Here is a 22,759-nt window from a genome sequence, read left to right on the forward strand (position 1 = left end):
TTTCACAAAACAAACTGAGGGTTGTTGGAGGGAGTGGGGTAGGGAAAGGGTGGTAGGGTTATGGACATTGGGGAGGGTATGTGCTATGGTGAGTGCTGTGAAGTGTGTAAACCTGGCGATTCACAGACCTGTACCCCTGGGGATAAAAATACATTATATGTTTATTAAAAAAAAAAATTTTGGAAGGGGAGGCGAACCATAAGAGACTATGAACTCTGGAAAACAACCTGAGGGTTTTGAAGGGTCAGGGGTGGGAGGTTGGGGGAACAGGTGGTGGGTAATGGGGAGGGCATGTTTTGCATGGAGCACTGGGTGTTGTGCAAAAACAATGAATACTGTTACGCTAAAAAAATAAATAAAATGGGGAAAAAAAATTTAAAAAAATAAGTTTGATTTCTGCTCTCCAGAGAAACATAACTTAAGGTAGCAGTAATGACAGGGACAGCAAACAGACTCTTTCTTTCTTACCATTAAAGATCAACACAAATCAAAGTTAAAATATAAAGTGAAATACATAAGGACAAATGATTAAAAATTTGACCATCAAGCTACCTCTTAAGTTGAAACAAAGAACTAGGAATGTTTGCAATTGGCAAACAAAGCCCTTAATTATTAAGACTAAGAAGTACATTTTTTCTCCCATGGGCAATCCTCAGAACCACCAAGTGGAGAACCCACACTAAAAGGTAACAAAAATGTAACTCTGCGGGAATAGGGAGACATTACATGGAGAGACTGGGATTTGAAATCACCTTGGAGGATAAGTATAAGTTTTCCAGATAAAATTGGAGAGAAAGGCTAGGTCAACGTTAAGAAAGTCCTTTGTGAAAGCCTGAGGAATCTGAATTTTGTCTTACAAATAAGACCCAAGGAGCCAAAGAACTTTTGTAAGAAGGAGTATGACAAAACCAACTTCATTTTTTTTATATTTAAAGAAATATTTGGGGCACCTGAGTGGCTCAGTGGGTTAAGCCTCTGCCCTCGGCTCAGGTCAATATCTCAGGACCCTGGGATCGAGCCCCACATCAGGCTCTCTGCTTAGCAGGGAGCCTGCTTCCCCCTCTCTCTGCCTGCTTCTCTGCCTACTTGTTAACTCTCTCTCTGTCAAATAAATAAATAATAAATAAACAAGTAATAAATAAAGAAAGAAAGAAAAAATATTTGTGGGAGCAGAGGATAGACTTTCTAGCTGTTGACCATTGCAACTAAAAATGCCACCCACCTATCAGATGCTCAATACTTGTTGATAGACTTACTGACTGAAGCCTTATGAAACAATTATCAAAACATTTAGACTGACAGATAAACAAAGGTTAGTCCAAAAAGCCGCTACTGGGTATTCATACAGAAACAAAAGTATTTAGGGCTTGATGTCTGTGTTTTGGTATTGCTCAAAAAGGGGTATTATGACCTGTAATCAAATGATGCCAATTCTTCTTTTTCTACATTAATAAGACTTTATCTGGCTTAAAATAAAACAAAGCAAATCAATAACCTTATCTAGAGGAAATAATACCAAATAAAATAGCATCTAAAATATCAATTTTTATTTCAGTCTGTAAGCCCTTTTTTTGCTTGGCTGTACAGTCTCCAATCATCCCTGAAATACAAGTGATTGGGCTCTTCTGGACCCACCAGTTAAGGGGAGGGAACATTTATCTACCGTCAATTCATGGGACACTAATCTCCTTCCCACTCCTCTGATTACAAGCAAGCAGGATGCTAGAGGAAAGGCCTCAACAGAAGCTTTAAAAATAAATAAATAAACCCAGCCCCTTCTGCTCCAGGAATACAGAAAAGATTGGCATTAGTACAAGAGAAGTGATCTGTCCAAACAAAAGCCAATCTGAAGGAGGAGTAAACCCCACAAGCTAGCCTGGCATTATTGGTAGGAAGATAGCACACTTGTTAAAAATGTATATTTTAATTTTCTGTATTGCAAAAGGCCCCAATTTGCCCAGGGATCTAGCTAAGCTGCCATTTTCTACTACGACAGAGTCTAATCTTTATTTAATGGATTTAGCATCTATCTTTACTAGAGTGGTCTCTAAGGAAAAGGGGAGGGGAGAATGAAGGGGCAGAGAAGAGATGATCAGATCCCCCCTCCCCCTTTCATCCATCCGGCGCTCATGTTTGTGTTCAAAATTCAATTACCTCCTTATTGATACTTCACAGAGATATTTAAGCTGCAAACATGAAGCCCTGATTTCCCAAGGGGCCATGCCCCTCTCTATTTCACTGCTCTGCTTCCCCCTGGGTGAATTCCTGAGGCGTCCATATTAATAGGTAATCAGTCACAATTCATTTATTAAACAGCTAGCAAGGTTTATCAGCCTGCCCTGATTAGCCCGAAGAAACCACTGAATTCCTAATTTATTTATGGAAATGTAAGTGTCTTTCTGAATTCCATTCAGGAGGTGCAGGAGTGTTTTGGTCGCTGCATCCTGCAATGTAACAGGGAGCACCAGCAGCAAGCAAGCTTTCCAGGATGAAGAGGGGCGACCAGAAGGCAAAGAGCCAGGGACATACACTGCAGCGATTCTTCTTCTAGCCACGGGATTTGGGTCCACATAATCCTTGGATTAGTACTTATTTGATTGCTTTCTGTTTACATAAAAGAGTTGGAAATGTTGTCACTCGGCAGCCATTACTATCCACTGTAACAAAAATCAATCTCAGGGATGCTGCTTTTTGATTGGCAGAAAAGTGGCCCTTAATGGAGTAGAACTGAGGACCTTGGTGAATTAAAAGACAATCATTCTCAGCAGAGTTAAGACACCAGGCTGGAACAACAAACCCAAACCACGAAAATAATACTTTGCAAACATTCATCTTAGAATAGTAACTAAACCAGATCCCGTTTTAATCTTCTACTATTCTAGGCTACAGTGACAAAACAGCTTTTCAGATAATTTCCACAATTCTAATCAATTAACAATTCACCCAAAATTGCCCATTACTAATTAAAAGGCCAATACAGATTAAATAAAGCTCTTAAGAGTAACATTAAAACCCATGCTAACTGCCCCAATAGGTGCAATTAGAAAAGAAACTGTTCTGGGGACATGAGCAGATCATACAACCTACACTCTTATTTTCAGCCAGAATTAGGACTAGCTTCTTCTGAAAAATGATAAAATACAAAAAATATAAAGAATGTAGCCAATGTTTCAATGCCAACAAAGAATGTTAATGCTTATCTTTGTGTGGGTTATCCACAGCCAATATTTTCAAATCCCAACCTGCCTTCCTCAGAGTTCACTATGATTTAGAGCAACCTCCCCATATAACCTAGTTTATGCAGTGAAAGGTAAACCATAATCTTAAGAAAAACATCAAACCCCAATTGGGGAACATTCTACAATGCACCTGACCAGTTAGTCCTTAAAACTGTCAAGGTCATCAAAACAAGGAAAGCCTGACAAACTGTCACAGCCAAGTGGCAACTATGGGGACATATGATTACTAAATGTTATTATGATATCCTGGATGGGACCCCAGAATTAGGACAAAAGTAAGCAAAGCTGAATAAAGTACAGGAAAAATGTTAAACAAATTTAAAAAAAGTTCATGAAGTTCATTAATTGTAATAAATGTGTAACAAGGGCACCTGGGTGGCTCAGTTGGTTGGGCAACTGCCTTCGGCTCAGGCCGTGATCTTGGAGTCCCACGGGATCGAGTCCCGCATCGGACTCCCTGGTCAGCGGGGAATCTGATTCTCCCTCTACCCCTCCCCCATCTCATGCTTGCTCTCTCTCTCTTTCTCTCTCTCATTCTCTCCCTTTCAAATAAATAAATAAATAAATAAATAAAATGTGTAACAAATGTACTATCATAATAATAGGGGAAACTGGGTGTGGGTTATATGGAAACTGTCCTTTACAATTTTCCCATGAAGATCTAAAACTATTCTAAAATTTTAAAATCTAACTAAAAAAAAAAAGAACTGACAATACGTAAACTAAATTACAAGGTGGCCAAAACATGAATAAGTAACTTTTATGTTTTTACAACAGAAGGTTGAAGATATAGTTTCAAAAAGCCATTTTTCATTAAAAACGTATTTTTAGAATAGTGAAAATAACACATTTATAAGTGAAAATTTTCATATATATTTATTTGTATTTACCTGACAGGAGCAGCAAAAACATTTGTTATTAGTATATTTACTTTATCAGTTTTAAATGTATTCTCCCAGGGGACGCCTGGGTGGCTCAGATCGTTAACCATCTGCCTTCAGCTCAGGTCATGATCACAGGGTCCTCGGATCCATCCAGTCTGGGATCCAGGCTCCTTGCTCAGCGGGGAGCCTGCTTCTCCCTCTGCCTGCTGCTCGCCCTGCTTGTACTCTCTCACTCTATCAGACAAATAAATAAGCAAAATCTTAAAAAAATTTTTTAAAAATGTATTCTCCCAGAAATGTTATCTCTATGCGAAATGTTAGTATTATAATTACAATAAATGGGAAACCCCTGGGGGCCTGGGTGGCTCAGTAGATTAAAGCCTCTGCCTTCGGCTCAGGTCATGATCTCAGGGTACTGGGATGGAGTCCCACATCGGGCTCTCTGCTCAGCAGGGAGCCTGCTTCCTCCTCTCTCTTTCTCTGCCTGCCTCTCTGCCTACTTGTACCATAAATAAAATATTTAAAAAAAAAAAATAAATGGGAAACCCCCTAAAACACACACACACACACACACACACACACACACACACACACACACACACAAATATACAGAAAAGAAAAAAAGCAAAGCAGTTGTAATACGGAAAAATAAGTAATTAGGAGGGGTGTTTGGCAAAGAAAATCAAAATATATCCTCAAAACAAATATTAACACTCTTCAGGTTGTGTCACTGTGACTTTAGGTTGTGTTGATGTTACTGTTCCTCTCTTTGGGTTTGAGTCATCAAGAAATGATTTGCATGTGCTTTGACTAAAGATGAAACAGGCTCAAGTCAGGAGGACCAACCCTCCTCATTCACAAATTAACAAATGCATACATTAGGATTCTGTTAATCACTCATAATGAAACATAATCAAGTTTTAAGGCCCAAATGTCTTTATTTGAACTCCCCAATACATAAAAATGCAACATATGGCCCTAGCTTCTAAAACACTAGCTAAGGAAAAAGTAAAAACTGAAGTGCATCAGGCAGGTATAGCCTACTACAAACAACGGCTGTGGTCAGATGACACGGCCTTGATTCACAGCTCTTGGGTCAGTCCAAACCTTTGCAGACGACAAAATAGGGTCAATGGTCCAACCTACTCCTAGAGTAGCTGTGAGGCTTTGGAAACTATGCGGTTAAAGCACTTAGCACAGTACCTGTTAGTAGGTACTCATACAAGGATGGCTTTTGAAGATACGCTTATCAACGTTTCCCAGCTAGCACCTGATGACTAAAGGCAGAAAAACGTGAGGGAACAAACAGTTAATTGAATAGTAATAAAAATCAGAGTCTATCCGCAGAGTTCATTAACATTAATACAGCACCCTTACAGACAATGCACCTAACTTGATGCACTTAACACCCTATACGGAAGCCAAAGCAGTCATTTACACCTGTATTTCACAGATAAGAAAAATTAGGCAAGTTAAGTGATTTGTCCAAGGTCAATAGCTAATAATGAGCAAAGTCAAATTTTGATGTAGTTCTTCTGGCTCTGTCTAGTTTGATCGTTGGTCTCCCATTCTGCACCACAGGCACGTTCTGTCCTTTGGCTGGTAACTCTTGACTTCTCTGGCATATTACTCTGATCCATGTCAAATTCCTTACTACCCGAAGTCCTATAATGCCACAGGATTTCTTAAACCCCACTGCCTTCGAGTACTACCATTTTAAGAAAATTTCAGTACAAAAAAAGAGAGACTATTCAAAAGAGTTGTATTAAAATAACCAACAAAAACAGACTGGTCAATCACTTTAATTTTTCTTTTAATTTGTGCTCAAGTACACCTAATCTCCTCATCAATAAATTTCATTGACATCCTTGTCCAAGGCAGTTAGTCATTATCTCAATCTTGACATATATATATTCCTACATATAAGATGGGGGGGGGGGGAAGGATGCTGCTCAAATTCTTCCTGAATATTCTATGCATTAACACCCACTTAAAGTAATATTACATTAAACAAACTTTCTATTGCAGGCTATCATTCTGGGGTATTATGAGGAAAAATCTGTCCTCTATATTTGTGGACTCTACATCTTATGGGTTCATTCAAAATAGTTCTTAGCAATACATGAAATAACACATAAGATGAAGAAAAACATTAAAATGTTCTTTCTGGTCTAGTTGTCCCAGTAGGTGACCCTTTACCATTCCTACTGAAGAAAGTTGCTAAGAGTTATCCCCACATATCCACATTTTAACTAAAAACTTCAAAGGGAATACTGCCATCTACTGAATCACATTTATCACCATTCTGTCTCTCTCACCAGGATACCTAATTTAATGGCTCCCTGGAACAAAATTTTTAATACTAAAGACGTTTATGTTAAAAGCAAACTTTTAAGGCACAAAAAGTTGTATATATTCACAGCTACCCATGAGAAAAATATCCTAGAAAATAATTCCTATTATTCTTATCCAATGACATAAGACCTGCTCAAAGCAGTATTTGAAATCTGGCTGGAATACTATTAATGCCTGACAACTTTCTTTCATGAAATTCCCGTATCAAACCAGAAAGACTGGCATTTCAATTTTTTTTTTAAGATTTTATTTATTTATTTGACAGAGAGAGATCACAAGTAGACAGAGAGGCAGGCAGAGAGAGAGAGAGAGAGAGGGAAGCAGGCTCGCTGCTGAGCGGAGAGCCTGATGAGGGACTCGATCCCAGGACCCTGAGATCATGACCTGAGCCGAAAACAGCAGCTTAACCCACCGAGCCACCCAGGCGCCCTGGCATTTCAATTTAACAACACCTTAGCTATTCAACTTCGGAGTGAATTACTTTCACTTTTTTATCTCAGCCACTATTTGTCTTCAAAAAATTTTTTAGTTAACTTCTAAAGTGCAGCATATAGACAGAAAAATGTACAAATCATAAGTACATGTGTGGAATTTCACAAAATGGACACACAACCACATCCATCTTTATAGAGAACCATTACCAGCCCCCCCAGAAGTTTACCTTCTCACACTCCCTCCCAGCCACCCACCATACCCACAGTGCAATCATTATTTTGATTTATATCATCATAGGTTAGCTTTGCCTGTTTTTGAACTTTATATAAATGGTATTGTATAATACGTACTCTTTTGTGTCTATCTTTATTTATCAATGTTATGTTCCTGAGACCTATTCATGCTATCTCATGTAGCAATAGTTTGTTCATTTTCAGGGCTATTCTAGCATGTGAATGTATCTGAATTTATCTGTTCATTTTACTGTCAATGAACTTTTGGATCATTTCTAGTCTTGACCTATAGGAACAGCACTATTCTGAATATTTCTGTATGCATCTTTTGGTATACAAATGTTTGCATTTCTATTTCTAGAGTATATACCTAGCACTGGAATTGTATTAAAATATTTATTTGTGTATATGATAGAATATATGTATGATCACCTTAGAAGATACTGCCTGTTTTCCAAAATGGTTGTAGCCATAATCATTTGCTATTTAAAGTCTCATACTTCTCAGTTAACCTTTCAATTGGAAATTGTTCCTAGTTAGAAAAATTGGGGACACTTGGAAGCAGGTTGGGAGTACTTAGGGGAAGAGAGGTCAGAGAGTTGTTAGGATCATTACTAGAGACCTTCCCAGACTCTTGGTTCCCCCTTGAGGACTATGACGTATAGACCACGAGATGCTGGAAGCCTATTTGAGTCTGTATCCCATGTCACTGTACCCTGGTACCAATTAACAGAAGGTTTCTCCCATTCAGGTTCTCCTAAACACTCTCTAAACCCTAATCAATACCTCAAACTCCCAGATAAACACATTGTAAATTTTTGAGCACAAGCTAAATTGTTCCAGCTAGAATTCAGTTTAGTACCGTAACTCCCTTTCTGACTTCATGGAATGCGTTTTAATGTAGTTTCTGAAAAACAGTATTAGCAGAATTGAATTAGAATCACTATAATGGGAACCCCTCCTCCAAGATTTCTCCTATTTACAGTGACAAAGACTCTTGTCAATAATATGAGAATGCTGTGCCTAACTTCACTCATGTACCAATTAGGACTGGTAGAGTCTTATCTCATCATGATGTCTCAACTTGAAGGCAAAAAGGAGACAGCAGCCAGAATATTTTAATACCCATGTATTTAGAGAATTGCTCTATGTCAGTCTAATCATTTTGTAGAGTTATAAAAATATCTGCTACAAAAGTGGCCTTGTAAGGATGTGTCCTAATGTAGCTGAGGGTAATAAAACATTGCAGTCATGGGGGCGCCTGGGTGGCTCAGGGGGTTAAAGCCTCTGCCTTTGGCTCAGGTCATGATCCCAGGGTCCTGGGATCGAGCCCCACATCAGGCTCTCTGCTCCGCAGGGAGCCTGCTTCCTCCGCTCTCTCTGCCTGCCTCTCTGCCTAGTTGTGATTTCTCTCTGTCAAATAAATAAAATATTTAAAGAAAAAAAAACCAAAAACAAACAAAAAAAAAACCACATTGCAGTCATGGGTCAAAGGATGCCAAGTCAGAACTGATATACATCAGTGTTGCTGCAGGTTTAAAAAACCGTTTTGGCTATCTTTTTAAGGGACTCTTGTTTATGTAACCAAGAATTAGCTGCAAAAGTAACCAACTGCTTCAGTGCTTCAACAATGAGTTGTGCCTAATGAAAATTCAGAAATCATTACCACATGTCATAAGGAGGTAACAGTCAGCATGCAGAAGACTTAAAAAAAAAAAATCAATGTATTTTTTAAATTAAGGGTCTTTGAGACTCTGATGGGTAGTAAATCCATTCAACATAGAAAGCAGAAATAATCAAAATCATTGTCAAAGTGCAGGTCAAACTCACCCTAGGCCAGAGATGCTTGACAGTGGCTACTTTCTTCTGTCTTTGTTATCACTTTACAGGCTAAACAGAGAAAACCGATAGAGGCGACTGCATGGCTCAGTAGCCAAATTATGATATAAGGTCCCTTTGTCTCCCTACTTAATTACTTGTCCATATGTAAACAAATAGACAAATAGGCAATGCCTTTTACTGTCCTAAGGAAATCTGGGCTGCCAGTGAGGGAAATGAGTATGAGAAAAGAGGATTTGTGCAGGTTAATCAAATAGTAACTGTTAAATGGAATGTTACATTTTACATGGAATCTTACACTGTGGAGGAAACCAATTTGCCAATGATGATATATAAAATTTATTTTTTGGGGCACCTGAGTGGCTCAGTTAGTTAAACATCTGTCTTTAGTTCAGATCATGATCCCGGAGTCCTGGGATAGAGCTCCACATCTGGCTCCCTGCTCAGTGGGGAGTCTGCTTCTCCCTCTGCTCTCTCACTCTCTCTCTCAAATAAATAAAATCTTTTAAAAAATAAATAAAATTTATTTCTTTCATTCCAGTTTAAATTTTTTTTTTTTAAAAGACTCTACCCAGGGGCGCCTGGGTGGCTCAGTGGGTTAAAGCCTCTGCCGTCGGCTTGGGTCATGATCCCAGGGTCCTGGGATCGAGCCCCACATCGGGCTCTCTGCTCAGCAGGAAGCCTGCTTCCTCCCTCTCTCTCTGCCTGCCTCTCTGCCTGCTTGTGATCTCTGTCTGTCAAATAAATAAATAAAAATAAAATATTAAAAAAAAAAAAGACTCTACCCAACCACTTCAACCCACTATGAACCCTCATTTCCGAACTTCTATGGTACTCAAGTGACAATCAGTACATGCTCTTTTGTACTGTGATCTTTTTATGTATTTGTCTTTTTACGTACTTGTCACCCTAATCAGATTATAAATAGAAGAGTTTATGTGTTTTTGAAATCCAGGGTCTAGCACATTGCTTTTCATAGAAGACCATTAATAAATGTTTATTTATTATAATATCTAAATCCTAAGAAACAGATGTGAACCCTTAGTAGAGTCAGATGTTACAATAAGTAACAATGATGATCAAGAGATTATTTCAAATCTACTTTGGGAAAGAATAAAAGAAAAGGAGGGGTAGAAAAGACTCATTCAAGGGACATGTGAGTGGCTCCATGGGTTAAGCTGCTGCCTTCGGCTCAGGTCATGATCCGAGGTCCTGAGATCGAGTCCCGCATCGGGCTCCTTGCTTGGTGGGGAGCCTGCTTCTCTCTCTGCGTCTGACTGCCACTCTGCCTGCTTGTGTGCACTCTCTCTCTCTCTGACAAATAAATAAATAAAAAATAAAAAATCTTTAAAAAAGAAAAGACTCATTCAAGAATTGAAGGGAGTGGAAAACAAAAATCATTATACGTCAAAAAAAGACCTTCAGTAACAAAGACTGGATTCAACTCTGATTTGTGTCAGTCGAGTGGACAGATGGAATGGTCTTGGAAACTGCCTTTTCTTTTCTTTTTTAAGATTTTATTAATTTATTTGACAGAGAAACAGTGAGAGAGGGAACACAAGCAGGGGGAGCAGGAGAGGAGGAGCAGGGTCTCCACTGAGCAGGGAGCCTGATGTGGGGCTCAATCCCAGGACCCTGGGATCATAACCTGAGCCAAAGGCAGACACTTAACAACTGAGCCACCCAAGCGCCCCTGCCTTTTCTTTTCTAACAACCTTTCCTAATTAGTGTCCAAGTCCTGCCTTTGGTGAATACTAGATGATTTGGATCAAGAAAAATATCTCTGGGCATGTGCTTCACAATGGCATTTGGTACATAGCCTGTGTATCCTGCCCCTCATAAGGAGAGCTGCAGGAAGGGTGGGCATAGGAGGGAAAATGCTCCCTCCTGTGAACTGAACTGAGCATGCACTCCCCTCCTACCATCTTGAAACGTGGTAAGAGAGCAAAATAAAATTTCAGGATAGCTTTACCTTCTCTGGCTTACCATGATAATTAGGTAATAGCATTAACAACGCCTGAATCCTATCTGCTGGTCTTTTTTCATTATTTTTTTTCTTTTTCATTATTTATCATTTCTTAACTAGGAATGCCTCTAGCTTATGTTTTCTGTTATATTTAAAAGATTTTTTGGGGGGTACAGATGGCCCTTCTTTTCACTACATCTGTATTTTGCATAGAGCACTGGGTGTGGTGCATAAACAGTGAATTCTGGAACACTGAAAAGAAATAAAATAAAACAAAATAAAAGATTTTTTTGTAAAGTATGTTGACATTAAAACAAAAAATAATTTCATTACTTTGGAAAGGGAAAGTTTTTTTTCTTGAATGAATAAGTGCTGTGGAACAGGCATATAATGGACTTCCTCAAATCCTTTTGGGTTTCCTGGACTGGTTTTATACCTTTGTTTTCTTCTTTTTCTCATATAATTTGTTTGAAAATTGAAATATAATTCATATACCATAAATTTGTCATCCCCCCTTTAAACTGTGGTAAAGTACGCATAACATACATTTTACCATATTAACCATTTTGGTTTTTTTTTAATATTTTATTTATTTATTTCACAGAGAGATCACAAGTAGGCAGAAAGGCGGGTAGAGAGAGAGAGAGAGGAGGAAGCAGGCTCCCCGCCGAGCAGAGAGCCTGGTGTCAGACTTGACCCCAGGACCCTGAGATCACAACCCGAGCCGAAGGCAGAGGCCTAACCCACTGAGCCACCCAGGCGCCCCAACCATTTTTAAAAAAATATTTTATTTATTTATTTGTCAGAGAGAGAGAGCAGAAGCACAGAGCAGCAGGCACAACAGGCAGAGCAGGCAGATGGGAGAAGCAGGCTCCCTGCTGAGCAAGGAGCCAGATGAGGGACTCAATCCCAGGACCCTGAGATCAAGACCTGAGCCGAAGGCAGATGCTTAACCGACTGAGCCACTCAGGCATCCCACCATCTTAACCATTTTTAAGTGTACCTTGCAGTGGCATTAGTATATTGATATTGTTGTGCAACCTATGTTCAGACTTTTCTCCTCTTGCAGGATTGGAACTATATCTATGAAATAACTCCCATTCTCCCTTCCTCCCTTCCCTGGCCCTTGGCAACCACCATTCCACTTTTTGCCTCTGTGAATCTGACTACTCTAGGTGCATATAAGCAGAATCGTACATTATTTGTCTTTTTGTGGCTGGCTTATCTTACTTAGCATATCCTCAAGATCATCCATGTTGCAGCACCTGTTAGATTTTCCTTCCTTTTGAGGCTGAATCCTATTCCACTGCATGTACATACCACATTTTGTTTATCCATTCATCCATCAATGGACACTTGGGTTGTTTCTACCTCTTGGCAATTTCAAATGCTGCTGTGAACATGAGTGTACAAATATCTGTTCAAGTCCCTGCTTTCAATTCCTTTGGGTATATACCCAGAAGTGGAATTGCTGGATCATATGGTAATTCTATTTTTAATATTCTGAGGAAGTACCATATTATTTTTACATTCCCAACAATAGTGTGCAAGGGGTCAAATTTCTCCACATCCTTGTCAACACTTGTAATTGTTCATCTTTTTCATTACAGTCATTGCAGTGGGTATGCAGTAGTATCTCATGATTTTGATTTGCATTTCCTATTGATTAATGTTGAGTATCTTTACATGCGCCTATTGGCCATCTATATGTCTTTGGAGAAATGTCTGTTTAAATCCTTTGCCTACCTTAAAAATTGGGCTGTCTTTTTATTGTTGAATTATATGAGTTCTTTATATAGTCTGGATACAAGTCCCTTATCAAACAATACAGAAATGATTTACAGAAGTTCTCTCCCATTCAGTGGGCCATGTTTTCAATTACCCCCCACGCCCACACCAAACTCTACACCCAACATGGGGCCTGAATTCACAATCCCAAGATCAAGAGTTGTATGCTCTACCAACTGAGCCAGTCAGGTGCCCCATGCCTCTTCACTTTCTTAACGGTGTCTTTGAAGCACAAAACTTTTACATTTTGATTAAGTCCAATTTTTAATTTTCTTTTTCTGCATGTGTTTTTGGAATTGTATGTAAGAAACCACAACCTACTAAGGTCATAAAGATTTACGCTTATGTTTTCTTCTAAGACTTTTTACAGTTTCAGCTCTTACGTTTAGGTCTATATTGGGTTTCTGAATGAGTAATTGTATATAGTATAACATGGGGGGTTCAATTTGGGGTTCTCGTATATAGATATTGTGTTTTCCCAGCATCATTTGTTTGTTTGTTTGTTTTTAAAGATTTTGTATTTATTTATTTGACAGACAGAGATCACAAGTAGGCAGAGAGGCAGGCAGAAGGAAGGAGGAGGAGGAGGAAGCAGACTCCCTGCCGAGCAGAGTCCATTGTGGGGCTCAATCCCAGGACCCTGGGATCATGACCCAAGCCAAAGGCAGAGGCTTTAACCCCTTGAGCCACCCAGGCGCCCCCCGCCCCCCAGCATCATTTGTTAAAGAGACTATTTCCTACCCATTGAATGATCTGGCACCCCTGTCAAAACTGACTATAAATATGAGGGTTTCTGAATTTTCAATTCTATTCATCTATAAAGATACCTATATACTGATACCACACTGTCTTGATTACTGTAGGTTTTTTTTTTTTAAGATTTTATTTATTTATTTGACAGACAGAGATCACAAGTAGGCAGAGAGGCAGGCAGAGAGAGAGAGAGAGAGAGAGAGAGAGGAGGAAGCAGGCTTCCCGCCGAGCAGAGAGCCCGATGCGGGGCTCGATCCCAGGGCCCTGGAATCATGACCTGAGCTGAAGGCAGAGGCTTTAACCCACTGAGCCACCCAGGTGCCCCGATTTCTGTAGTTTTGTATGAAAACTTTGAGACTATGAGTCCTTCAACTTTGTTCTTTTTCAAGATTTTTTAGCTATTCTGGTTCTCTTGTATTTTCATGTGACTTTAAGGATTTCATTGTTAATTTGTGCAAAACCAGCTTCATTCTGGACCTAAATAAAGTACAGGGTAGTTCCTACATTTGGAAGGATCCATAGTCCTTATAAGGTTAATCATGCAAACTGGGATCTCCTCACTGCTTGCACCCTCCAAACACCAAAGCAAATGTAGGTGATAACAGACCATTTTTGCATATATTCATTTCACACACTGGTGGTGAACAATAAAAACAGAATCAAATATAATCTCAAAGGACAGAATTATTAATTTAAATAATTATTAGATCTCATTTGTGCAAAAACCATTTATTTTTCTTCTAACAGTGTTATAAAATATTCCCTCCAAAATCAGACCGCAGCATTATATACAATACTGAATAGTTCCATTACACAAGAATTGAATTTTACTATAATTTCTATTTAAGGAGGAAAACAAGTTATTCTAAACAATTCATAACTGTTATCAGTGTATGAGTCCAAGTCTTTCATATCTGTGGGATTTCAGCTATAAAGGCATGAAAGTTAATATAACACAGGAGTTTGGGGCACCTGGGTAGCTCAGTGGGTTAAAGCCTCTGCCTTTGGCTCAGGTCATGATCCCAGGGTCCTGAGATCGAGCCCCGCATTGGGCTCTGTGCTCAGCAGGGAGCCTGCTTCCACCTCTCTCTCTCTCTCTGCCTGCCTCTCTGCCTACTTGTGATCTCTGCCTGTCAAATACATAAATAAAAATTTAAAAATCTTAAAAAAAAAACCCACAGGAGTTTACTTGCAATTTTGCTGAGGAACTAATCCAAACAATACAAACTAAAGAACAAATCATTCAGCTAGTTAGTGAGCCTAGCAGTCCACTCACCACCAGCATCCCACTGAGGCTGTGATGTTTCCTAGTGGTACTTTTACATATAGTGAAGATAACACAATGGCAACTGGAGAGGACGAGAAGTTTCTACAAATTTGTAATAAAAGATGGATACATCTTTTATTTGTTTGTTCATTTGTTTGTTTTTTTTGAAGATTTTATTTATTTATTTGAGAGAGAGAGAGAGATCACGAGCAGGGGGGAAGGGTAGAGGGAGAAGCAGACTCCCCACTGAGCAAGGAGCCTGATGTGGGACTCGATCCTGGGACACTGGGATCATGACCTGAGCTGAAGGTAGATGCTTAACTGACTGAGCCATGCAGGCACCCCAAAAGATGGACACATTTCTTGAGGCTAGCTCAGATCTATAACACAAGTAGTTCCATCACACATCCAGCAGTGTATGGGAATGTTTTAGCAAGTGCATCAAGTTTTACCAAGAATATTCATAAGAAAAGAGAAAAATGAAAGCTGAAAAGGCAGTGAGGATGATACAGGAAACACGGGACTCATGACCACAATGTGATTTAGGAGAAAATGTGAAGTTAAAGGTTTCATAAAAAGAGTTATCAGTCATAACAAGAAATTGTTTGGTGCACCTGGGTGGCTCACTCAGTTAAGCATCCAACTCTTGATTGCAGCCCTGGTCATGATCTCAGCGTCATGAGATCCAGCTCTGCATCAGGCTCTGTGCTCAGCTGGGAGTCTGCTTGAGATTCTCTCCCTCTCCCTGTCTTATGTTTTCTCTCTTTCTCTGAAGTAAATAAACAAAATATTTTTAAAAGATTATTTACTTATTTATATATTTTATTATTTATTTTATTTATTATTAATTTTATTATTTATTTATTTCAGAGAGAGCGAGCGAGTCAGAGGGATAAGCAGACTCCTCACTGAGCTGGGAGCCCTATATTGGACTCTATCCCAGGACTCCAGGATCATGACCCGAGCTGAAGGGAGTCTCCCAACCAACTGAGCCACCCAGGTACCCTAAAATCTTTTTTATTTTATTTTATTTTATTTATATATTTGACACAGAGAGAGCACAAGCAGGGGGAGTGGCATGCAGAGGGAGAGGGAGAAGCAGGCTCTCTGCTGAGTAAGGAGCACAATATGGGGCTTGAACCCAGAACCCTGGGATCGTGACTTGAGCGAAGGTAGCAGCTTAACCCACTGAGCCACCCAGGTGACCCTAAATAAATAAAATCTTCAAAAAAAAAAGTTGTTTAACATGGATATGAAAAGAAAATGCCTTTGTATATAAATCAAAACAGATCTATTAGACAATAGATATTTATCATGTACCAATTAAAAGAAGTGTTGGGAATTCAGTGGTGAAAAACCCAGACACCCAGATATCCTTATAGGTGTTTGGAGTTTAAGGTCAGGCTACCTTATCTACTTGGCAGCAATGTGCAGACATTATGCAAAAATTAAATTTGCCCTACTAATCTGAGAATCTCAGGACATAAAAAAAAATTATATTCCAAATATGGATAGGTCAATAAAAGAACCTCAGATACTGGGCACCTTTTGGGAGGTAGGTCTTATAAATACTTCATGTCAGAAACAGAGAAATATCTATTTCTCCAAAGCCTGAATTCCAGGTTCTCCTCAACATGGACGAACCTAAATGGCTATGGTTTGCAACTTTAAATCTCAAGTGGATGTTCCTTCCTCTTAAAGTTTCTGACTTTTCTACTGGGGTGTAAAATACAAACCCAAGATATATGACCTTGCCATACTTTGCCTGGCATCATAAAATGCCATGGACAAAGATCTCAAACATGATTACACGCTTTAGTAGAGGTACCTCCTTGGTAATGTAAGAAATGTTATGGAATCTCTTACTGGAGAGTGGGCAATCTTTGGATGCTTACTAGCATCCCTTAGACAAGAGAGCAGGAGATTATTTTCATAAGCAATACTATTAATATCAGTGAGACAAGAGTGTGGCAAAGGTTTGGAGGGCACACATAAAAGTGACATGGGAGAACTCAAAGAGCAAGAAGATTTAGAAATGATCTGGCAAAGACTGGCAAAGAGGGGACACCTGGCTGGCTCAGTCAGGAGAACATGGACTCTTGATCTTGGGGTTGTGAGCTCAAGTCCCACACTGGGTGTAGAGATTACTAAAAAATAAATTTAAGAAGTTAACGGTTTCTTTCAAAAACAGAATGGCAAAGAGGATGGAACTGAAAAGACTAGAACAAATATGGGGGGTTTTCATAAATTTAGTCAAAGTTCTACCATGGGAAATTTGCTGATTGAAACCATAACCAGTTATGATGAATGAATAAAACTATTGAGTATTAAAATTTTCACTGATTTTGTACCAGGGAATAGAAGCACAACACAGCTACCATTCTTACTGTTCTTTAGAAAGAATCCATCACTTCATGATGGTTTCCTCTCAAAATACTGCCTCACAATTCTCTCCCTTTATCTCCTCTACCACTTGCCTCTTTCTGCAGGGCTAATGTTGAAATTTAACTTTTTCAGGGGTTCAGTATATTTCACAATCTCACCACATAGTCCATAATAATTGGGACATCACTATGTTAAATCTGAAGATTCAGGGAAGTTCAAATTAATGCTTCTACTAATAATTCAATATATTATAGTATAACATTTTAGTGGGGGAATTACTTTAGTCACTTCTAATTATGAACTAATTTACATCAAAAACCCAGAGGGAGAACTTAAGGTTTTTTCAAATGTACCTTACTACATTTTAGAGGAAAAATAATACGCTATGGATTAGCACAAACCTAGGAAATCACGAAGTTCCCTCATGAATATCAAGGTCCTATCTTGATGGCAACAAGTTGACTCTACTTACCACAGAAGTGCCAGATGCTCACTTTTCTAAGCAGATTTCATAAGCTTTACATTTAGTGAGAAACTGTTAGCTACATTTGGCAAAGGAAGATTATCTCTCAGATGTTGAGACTACCCACAGAAGAATCTTTCTGCTTCATTCTTCCCACGAGAGATTGGCTGAAATAATTTGTCAGTTAAAAACAACTGAACAGGGGCGCCTGGGTGGCTCAGTGGGTTAAGCCTCTGCCTTCAGCTCAGGTCATGATCTCAGGGTCCTGGGATCGAGCCCCGTATCGGGCTCTCTGCTTGGCAGGGAGCCTGCTTCCTCCCCTCTCTGGCTGCTGCTCTGCCTACTTGTAATCTCTCTCTCTCTCTCTCTCTGTAAAAAAAAAAGAAAAAAAAATTAAAAAAAAAAAAAAACAACTGAACAGTTAAAAATCTTCATGGTAAATTCTTTGTTGAAAGGTCAAGTACATGTGCTGAAATGTACTCATTCTATTTCTTTCAGAGCAAGATGGGAGGATTGAATACTTAAAAATCACAAAATAGTGTATAAAATCAGAATGATGTTCTGTTACATTAGGTATTATTCACAAAACTGCTGCAAGTTGATCATTTATACTACAAAGAACTTTTCCTATTTCTAAGATTTATTTATTTATTTATTTGACAGACAGAGAGAGATCACAAGTAGACAGAGAGGCAGGCAGAGACAGAGAGGGGAAAGCAGGCACCCTGCTGAGCAGAGAGCCCAATGCAGGGCTCAATCCCAGGACCCTGGGATCATGACCTGAGCTGAAGGCAGAGGCTTAACCCACTGAGCACCTGGTTCCCCGAGAACTTTTCCTGTTTCGAAGCTCATCCCTCTTGTACTAGCTCCAGGGAACTGATTTGTGTAAGCTTTGACTCATTCCATGGTTTATCTATAGTAAAAAAAAACTTTACTCCTAAGTTGGCCTGTCTTGCTTAATAGATTCACAATCTTCTGATGGTGTAGGGAAACCCCTAACCTTAACTTGCCAGAAAGCTGAAATGTTATTAAGCGAAGTAGGCACAGGTCCAAGGGTCAGCAAACATTTCCTATAAAGGGCTAGGTAGTAAATACATGAGGCTTTGCAGGCCACAATCAGTCTCTGTCTCATATTTTTCTGTTTTTGTTGTTGTTGTTGTTTTATTTTAATGACCCTTTAAAAAAGTAAAAACCAATCTTAGTTCACAGGGAATACAAAAACAGGCCATGGGCCAAGTTTGCCAACCTTCAGAGTAGTGCTACATACTGGAAATGTTCTCTATCTATGTTGTTCAATATGGCAGCCACTAGACACACGTGGCTACTAAGCATTTACAAGTGTGACTGAGGAATTAAATTTATTTTATTTTATTTTAATTAATTTAACTTTAAACAGCTACAACACAGCTAGTGGCTTATATTTCGAAGAGCACAGGTCTAATGAATCTCCAATACCCCACAAGAGCCACTGAAATCCCTGATATACCCATGTTGTCTCAAGAATCTACTGAATGCTGGGACAAGAGGTAAATAGGAATTGTTACTAATAATAGCCTCCAGGGGTGCCTGGGTGGCTCAGTAGGTTAAGCATCTGCCTTGGGCTCAGGTCATGATCCCAGGGTCCTGGGATCGAATCCCACGTTAGGCTCCCTGCTCAGAGGGGAGCCTGCTTCTCCCTCTCCTCCCTGCTTGTGCTCTCTCTCTTGCTATCTCTGTCACTGTCTGTCTCTCTCTCTCTCAAATAAAGATTTTTAAAACTCTTAAAAAATAATAATTTATTAAGTTAAGCATTGTGCATCAATTCAAATGCATCAAGGAGAGGAAAATAACAAAGGAGAAACTAGAAACAGTGGGTTAAAGCCTCTGCCTTCAGCTCAGGTCATGATCCCAGGGTGCTGGGATTGAGCCCCGCATTGGGCTCTCTGCTCAGCAGGGAGCCCGCTTACCCCCCTTCTCTGCCTGCCTCTCTGCCTACTTGTGATCTGTCAAATAAATAAATAAAACCTTTAAAAAAAAAACTAGTTGGCATCTCACAACTTATCAGTATGACATCTCTTCAATAATGATTGGGCAAATCAGACCTTTGAAGTAATGAGAGAATGAATCTAAAGGCCTTTGAGTTAAAAGACATATAATGTGGGGGCGCCTGGGTGCCTGAGTCATTAAGCATCTGCTTTCGACTCAGGTCATGATCCCAGGGTCCTGAGATCGAGTCCCACATCGGGCTTCCTGCTTAGTGGGAAGCCTGCTTCTCCCTCTCTCCCACTCCCCATGCTTGTGTTCCCTCTCTCGCTATCTCTCTCTGTCAAATAAATAAATAAAATCTTTTTAAAAAAGACATACAATGTTCCTATTTTTGATGGAAGTGACAATTTCTATCACTCTATCTGCATAGATCCTATTGAAGACAGATGCAACTAAAATTAGTTTGCCTGAGAAGACAAGTGATTTCTCCCATCACTGACCTGAAATGCTCCTGGAAAATTGCTTTGCTTCATTCATCACACCGCCACTCCCAGCAAGGCCCCTAAAGTTCACAAGGTATAAACTTGCTTTGTTAGCCAAGCTGTTAACACAAGAAACCCAAGTCCTCATTTTCACGTGCTGACAAATCATTTCCTGAGTCCATTAATGCATTCATAACTTGACACTTGGAGCTTCTGAAGTAGAAAATTCGGGGAGAGAATACTCATTCAACTTGAGAGGAAGCCTCTAGTTAATGCCTGAGACAACATCCATTAAGGGCTATTTGTTTTCCCCACCTGTCTGGACTAAGCAAAGAATTTAAGACACGCAGTAGATACATATCACTACACAGATGTCCAGCTGGTGGTACGACAAGACTCACATTACCCCTCCCCAAAAGTTTTATATCCACTGTTTCCTATTTTAAAAGTCTCGGAACATTCCTAAAGAAAGTAAAGTCACGGAGGTAAAAGGGTGAACCACAGAATACAAATCCATGAGTGCAACCAGCTCACACAATAAACATCCACTCACAGGTCCAGGTCAAACTATCTAGTAAGAGTCTACAATTGGCACATCAATACAATAAAATTTTATGCAGCAGTTGGGAAACAATGAGGTAGGTCTATCTATAACACTGTGGAAAGATATCTAAGCTACACTGTGGGGTAAAAAAGCAAGTCGCAAAACAGCTCATATATTGTGATCTCATCTCTATGTGGTAACATACAAACCTGATGCTGCATAGAAAATGTCCAGTAAGTTCAGCAAGCAAGGTTTTTACTTTTCACTTTATGTCCTACTATGCTATTTTAAAGAATTTTAAATCAAGAGTGTGAATTACTTGTGTAAGTTTAAAACATTCCTTTAGGGGCACCTAGGTGGCTCAGTCGGTTCAGCATCCAACTCTTGGTTTTAGCTCAGAGCATGATCTCAGGGTGGTAGGATCAAGCCCCATGCTCCATATTCATTGGGGAATCTGCTTGAGATTCTTTCTCTGTTCTCTTCCTCCCCACACCCGTCCCCACCCCCGCACTCTCTCTCTCTGAAATAATAATAATAAAATTTTTAAAGAAATATGAAAAAAAATTAGTAAAGCATTCCTTTAAAGCGTAGAGATATCTCCGCAGTAGTCTTCAAGAGACTAAGGATATGTGGTAGCTCTCCTTTACTGTTGCAGTGTTGATAATTTAAATGAAAAAGTCAGAGCTGTACATGAAAATCCTTTCGGAACTTCTTTTGGTTGTTACTTCCCCCACCCCCAAAGTATATAAACAGTTGCTTCTCACAATCCCAGGGCAGCAGCTCTTCCTACCCATGGGTCCTGTCCCCATGCTTTAATAATTTTTTGCACCAAAAAAAGAAAAAAAAAAGTCAAAGCTGTTTTATTTGTACTTAAAGCTACAACAATGTTCCTAAGTCTGCTTCTGTCAATGAATTTCTACCGTGGGGAGGAGAGAAGAAAATTCACACATTATTATGTAACACAGGGAAAAAAAAAAAAAAATGAAAGAAAGAAAGGCAGGCACACTTCAAAAAGGGCCTTGGTAGGAAAGACAATCCACAAGTGCCAACCAGCTCCAGGGCCGTGAGGATCCCGGGAGAGCCATCACATTTCAATTACCATCACTAACATTACTTATTATTTGGCCTGCTCGGGTCTCTAAGGAAGGCAGCTTGTGATGACAATACCCAGCCTCTTCTTGTAAAACAATTCATTAGGCAAAGCAGAACAGCTGGGGCAGCCACGTGCTAGTTCTTAAAGCACCACCCCACTGGGACCTCTGGCCCAGATTTCTCTTTCGGTGAGGGACAGCCACCACCCCTGTGACAGCTGCAGAGTCCTCCAGGGACCCTTCAGGTTTAATCAGTACTTCCTGCACTGGAGAGAGCCATTTGATTTCTAACATAAACTAATGGTACTCCCGCTTTCAGCAGGTTTCACCAGACATCAGATAAGAGGCTTTAGGGCATTTTTATCTTGTTCTAATGCTCCTGAGTTAATTAGGCAGCAAAAGATATTGTCATAGAGCCCCGATGTAGCTATATTATCCAATAAACAGACTCTTTCCAAGACAGGTTTAATATGGATCGAGGAGGTAAGGAAGGCTGGCTTAATATTGATCCTATTGAAAGGATGAGAATCCAGTCACCAGAAGCAGGGCAAAATCATACACATTCTGCAGGAGACAAAGTGCTATTAAGGAGAGAAGTCATCTTTAACTATTAAGTAAAATGCCGTGCATTTTTCTGTTTTTGTTTTTCTTTTCTTAAGATTTCATTTATTTATTTGACAGAGAGAGAGACAGCAAGAGAGGGAACACAAGCAGGGGGAGTGGAAGAGGGAGAAGCAGACTCCCTGCTGAGCAGGGAACCCGATGCGGGACTTGATCCCAAGACCCTGGGATCATGACCTGAGCCGAAGGCAGAGGCTTAACAAATGAGCCAGCCAGGCACCCATGTTTTTATTTTTGTTTACCATTTTAAGTGGCATAAACCTGAAAGACTGATTTGGCATTTTGGGTTATTTTAAACAAATGTTTCTAAATGACACTATTTTCATGCATTTTGTTGAAAAGTGTTCTTAGGGGCTAGTTTTTGTTAAAACTAGCAGTAAAATCATTGTAAAAATAGCTTATTATATCAATAGTATAAAATTAATTATAATTATTAATAAAAGACATTA

The 22,759-nt window shown here is 39.5% G+C and overlaps 1 protein-coding gene across 3 annotated transcripts in view; it reads right to left on the bottom strand.

Annotated features, from left to right (window-relative positions):
- LIN52 (lin-52 DREAM MuvB core complex component) overlaps positions 1-22,759 on the bottom strand; it is a 122,101-nt gene that overhangs the window by 46,718 nt on the left and 52,624 nt on the right. Inside the window, exon 6 of one of the 3 annotated variants that reach the window (XM_046009906.1) lies at positions 20,094-20,134. The exons of the other annotated variants lie outside the window; for them this stretch is intronic. Within the exon in view, the coding sequence (XP_045865862.1) occupies positions 20,109-20,134 (26 nt within the window). The 3' untranslated portion in view covers positions 20,094-20,108. Of the gene's footprint in view, positions 1-20,093; positions 20,135-22,759 lie in introns of those variants that run through there. 3 annotated transcript variants of the gene reach the window in all.

The sequence above is a fragment of the Meles meles genome, chromosome 6 (genome assembly GCF_922984935.1).
Source record: "Meles meles chromosome 6, mMelMel3.1 paternal haplotype, whole genome shotgun sequence".
NCBI classification, from domain to species: Eukaryota; Metazoa; Chordata; class Mammalia; order Carnivora; family Mustelidae; genus Meles; species Meles meles.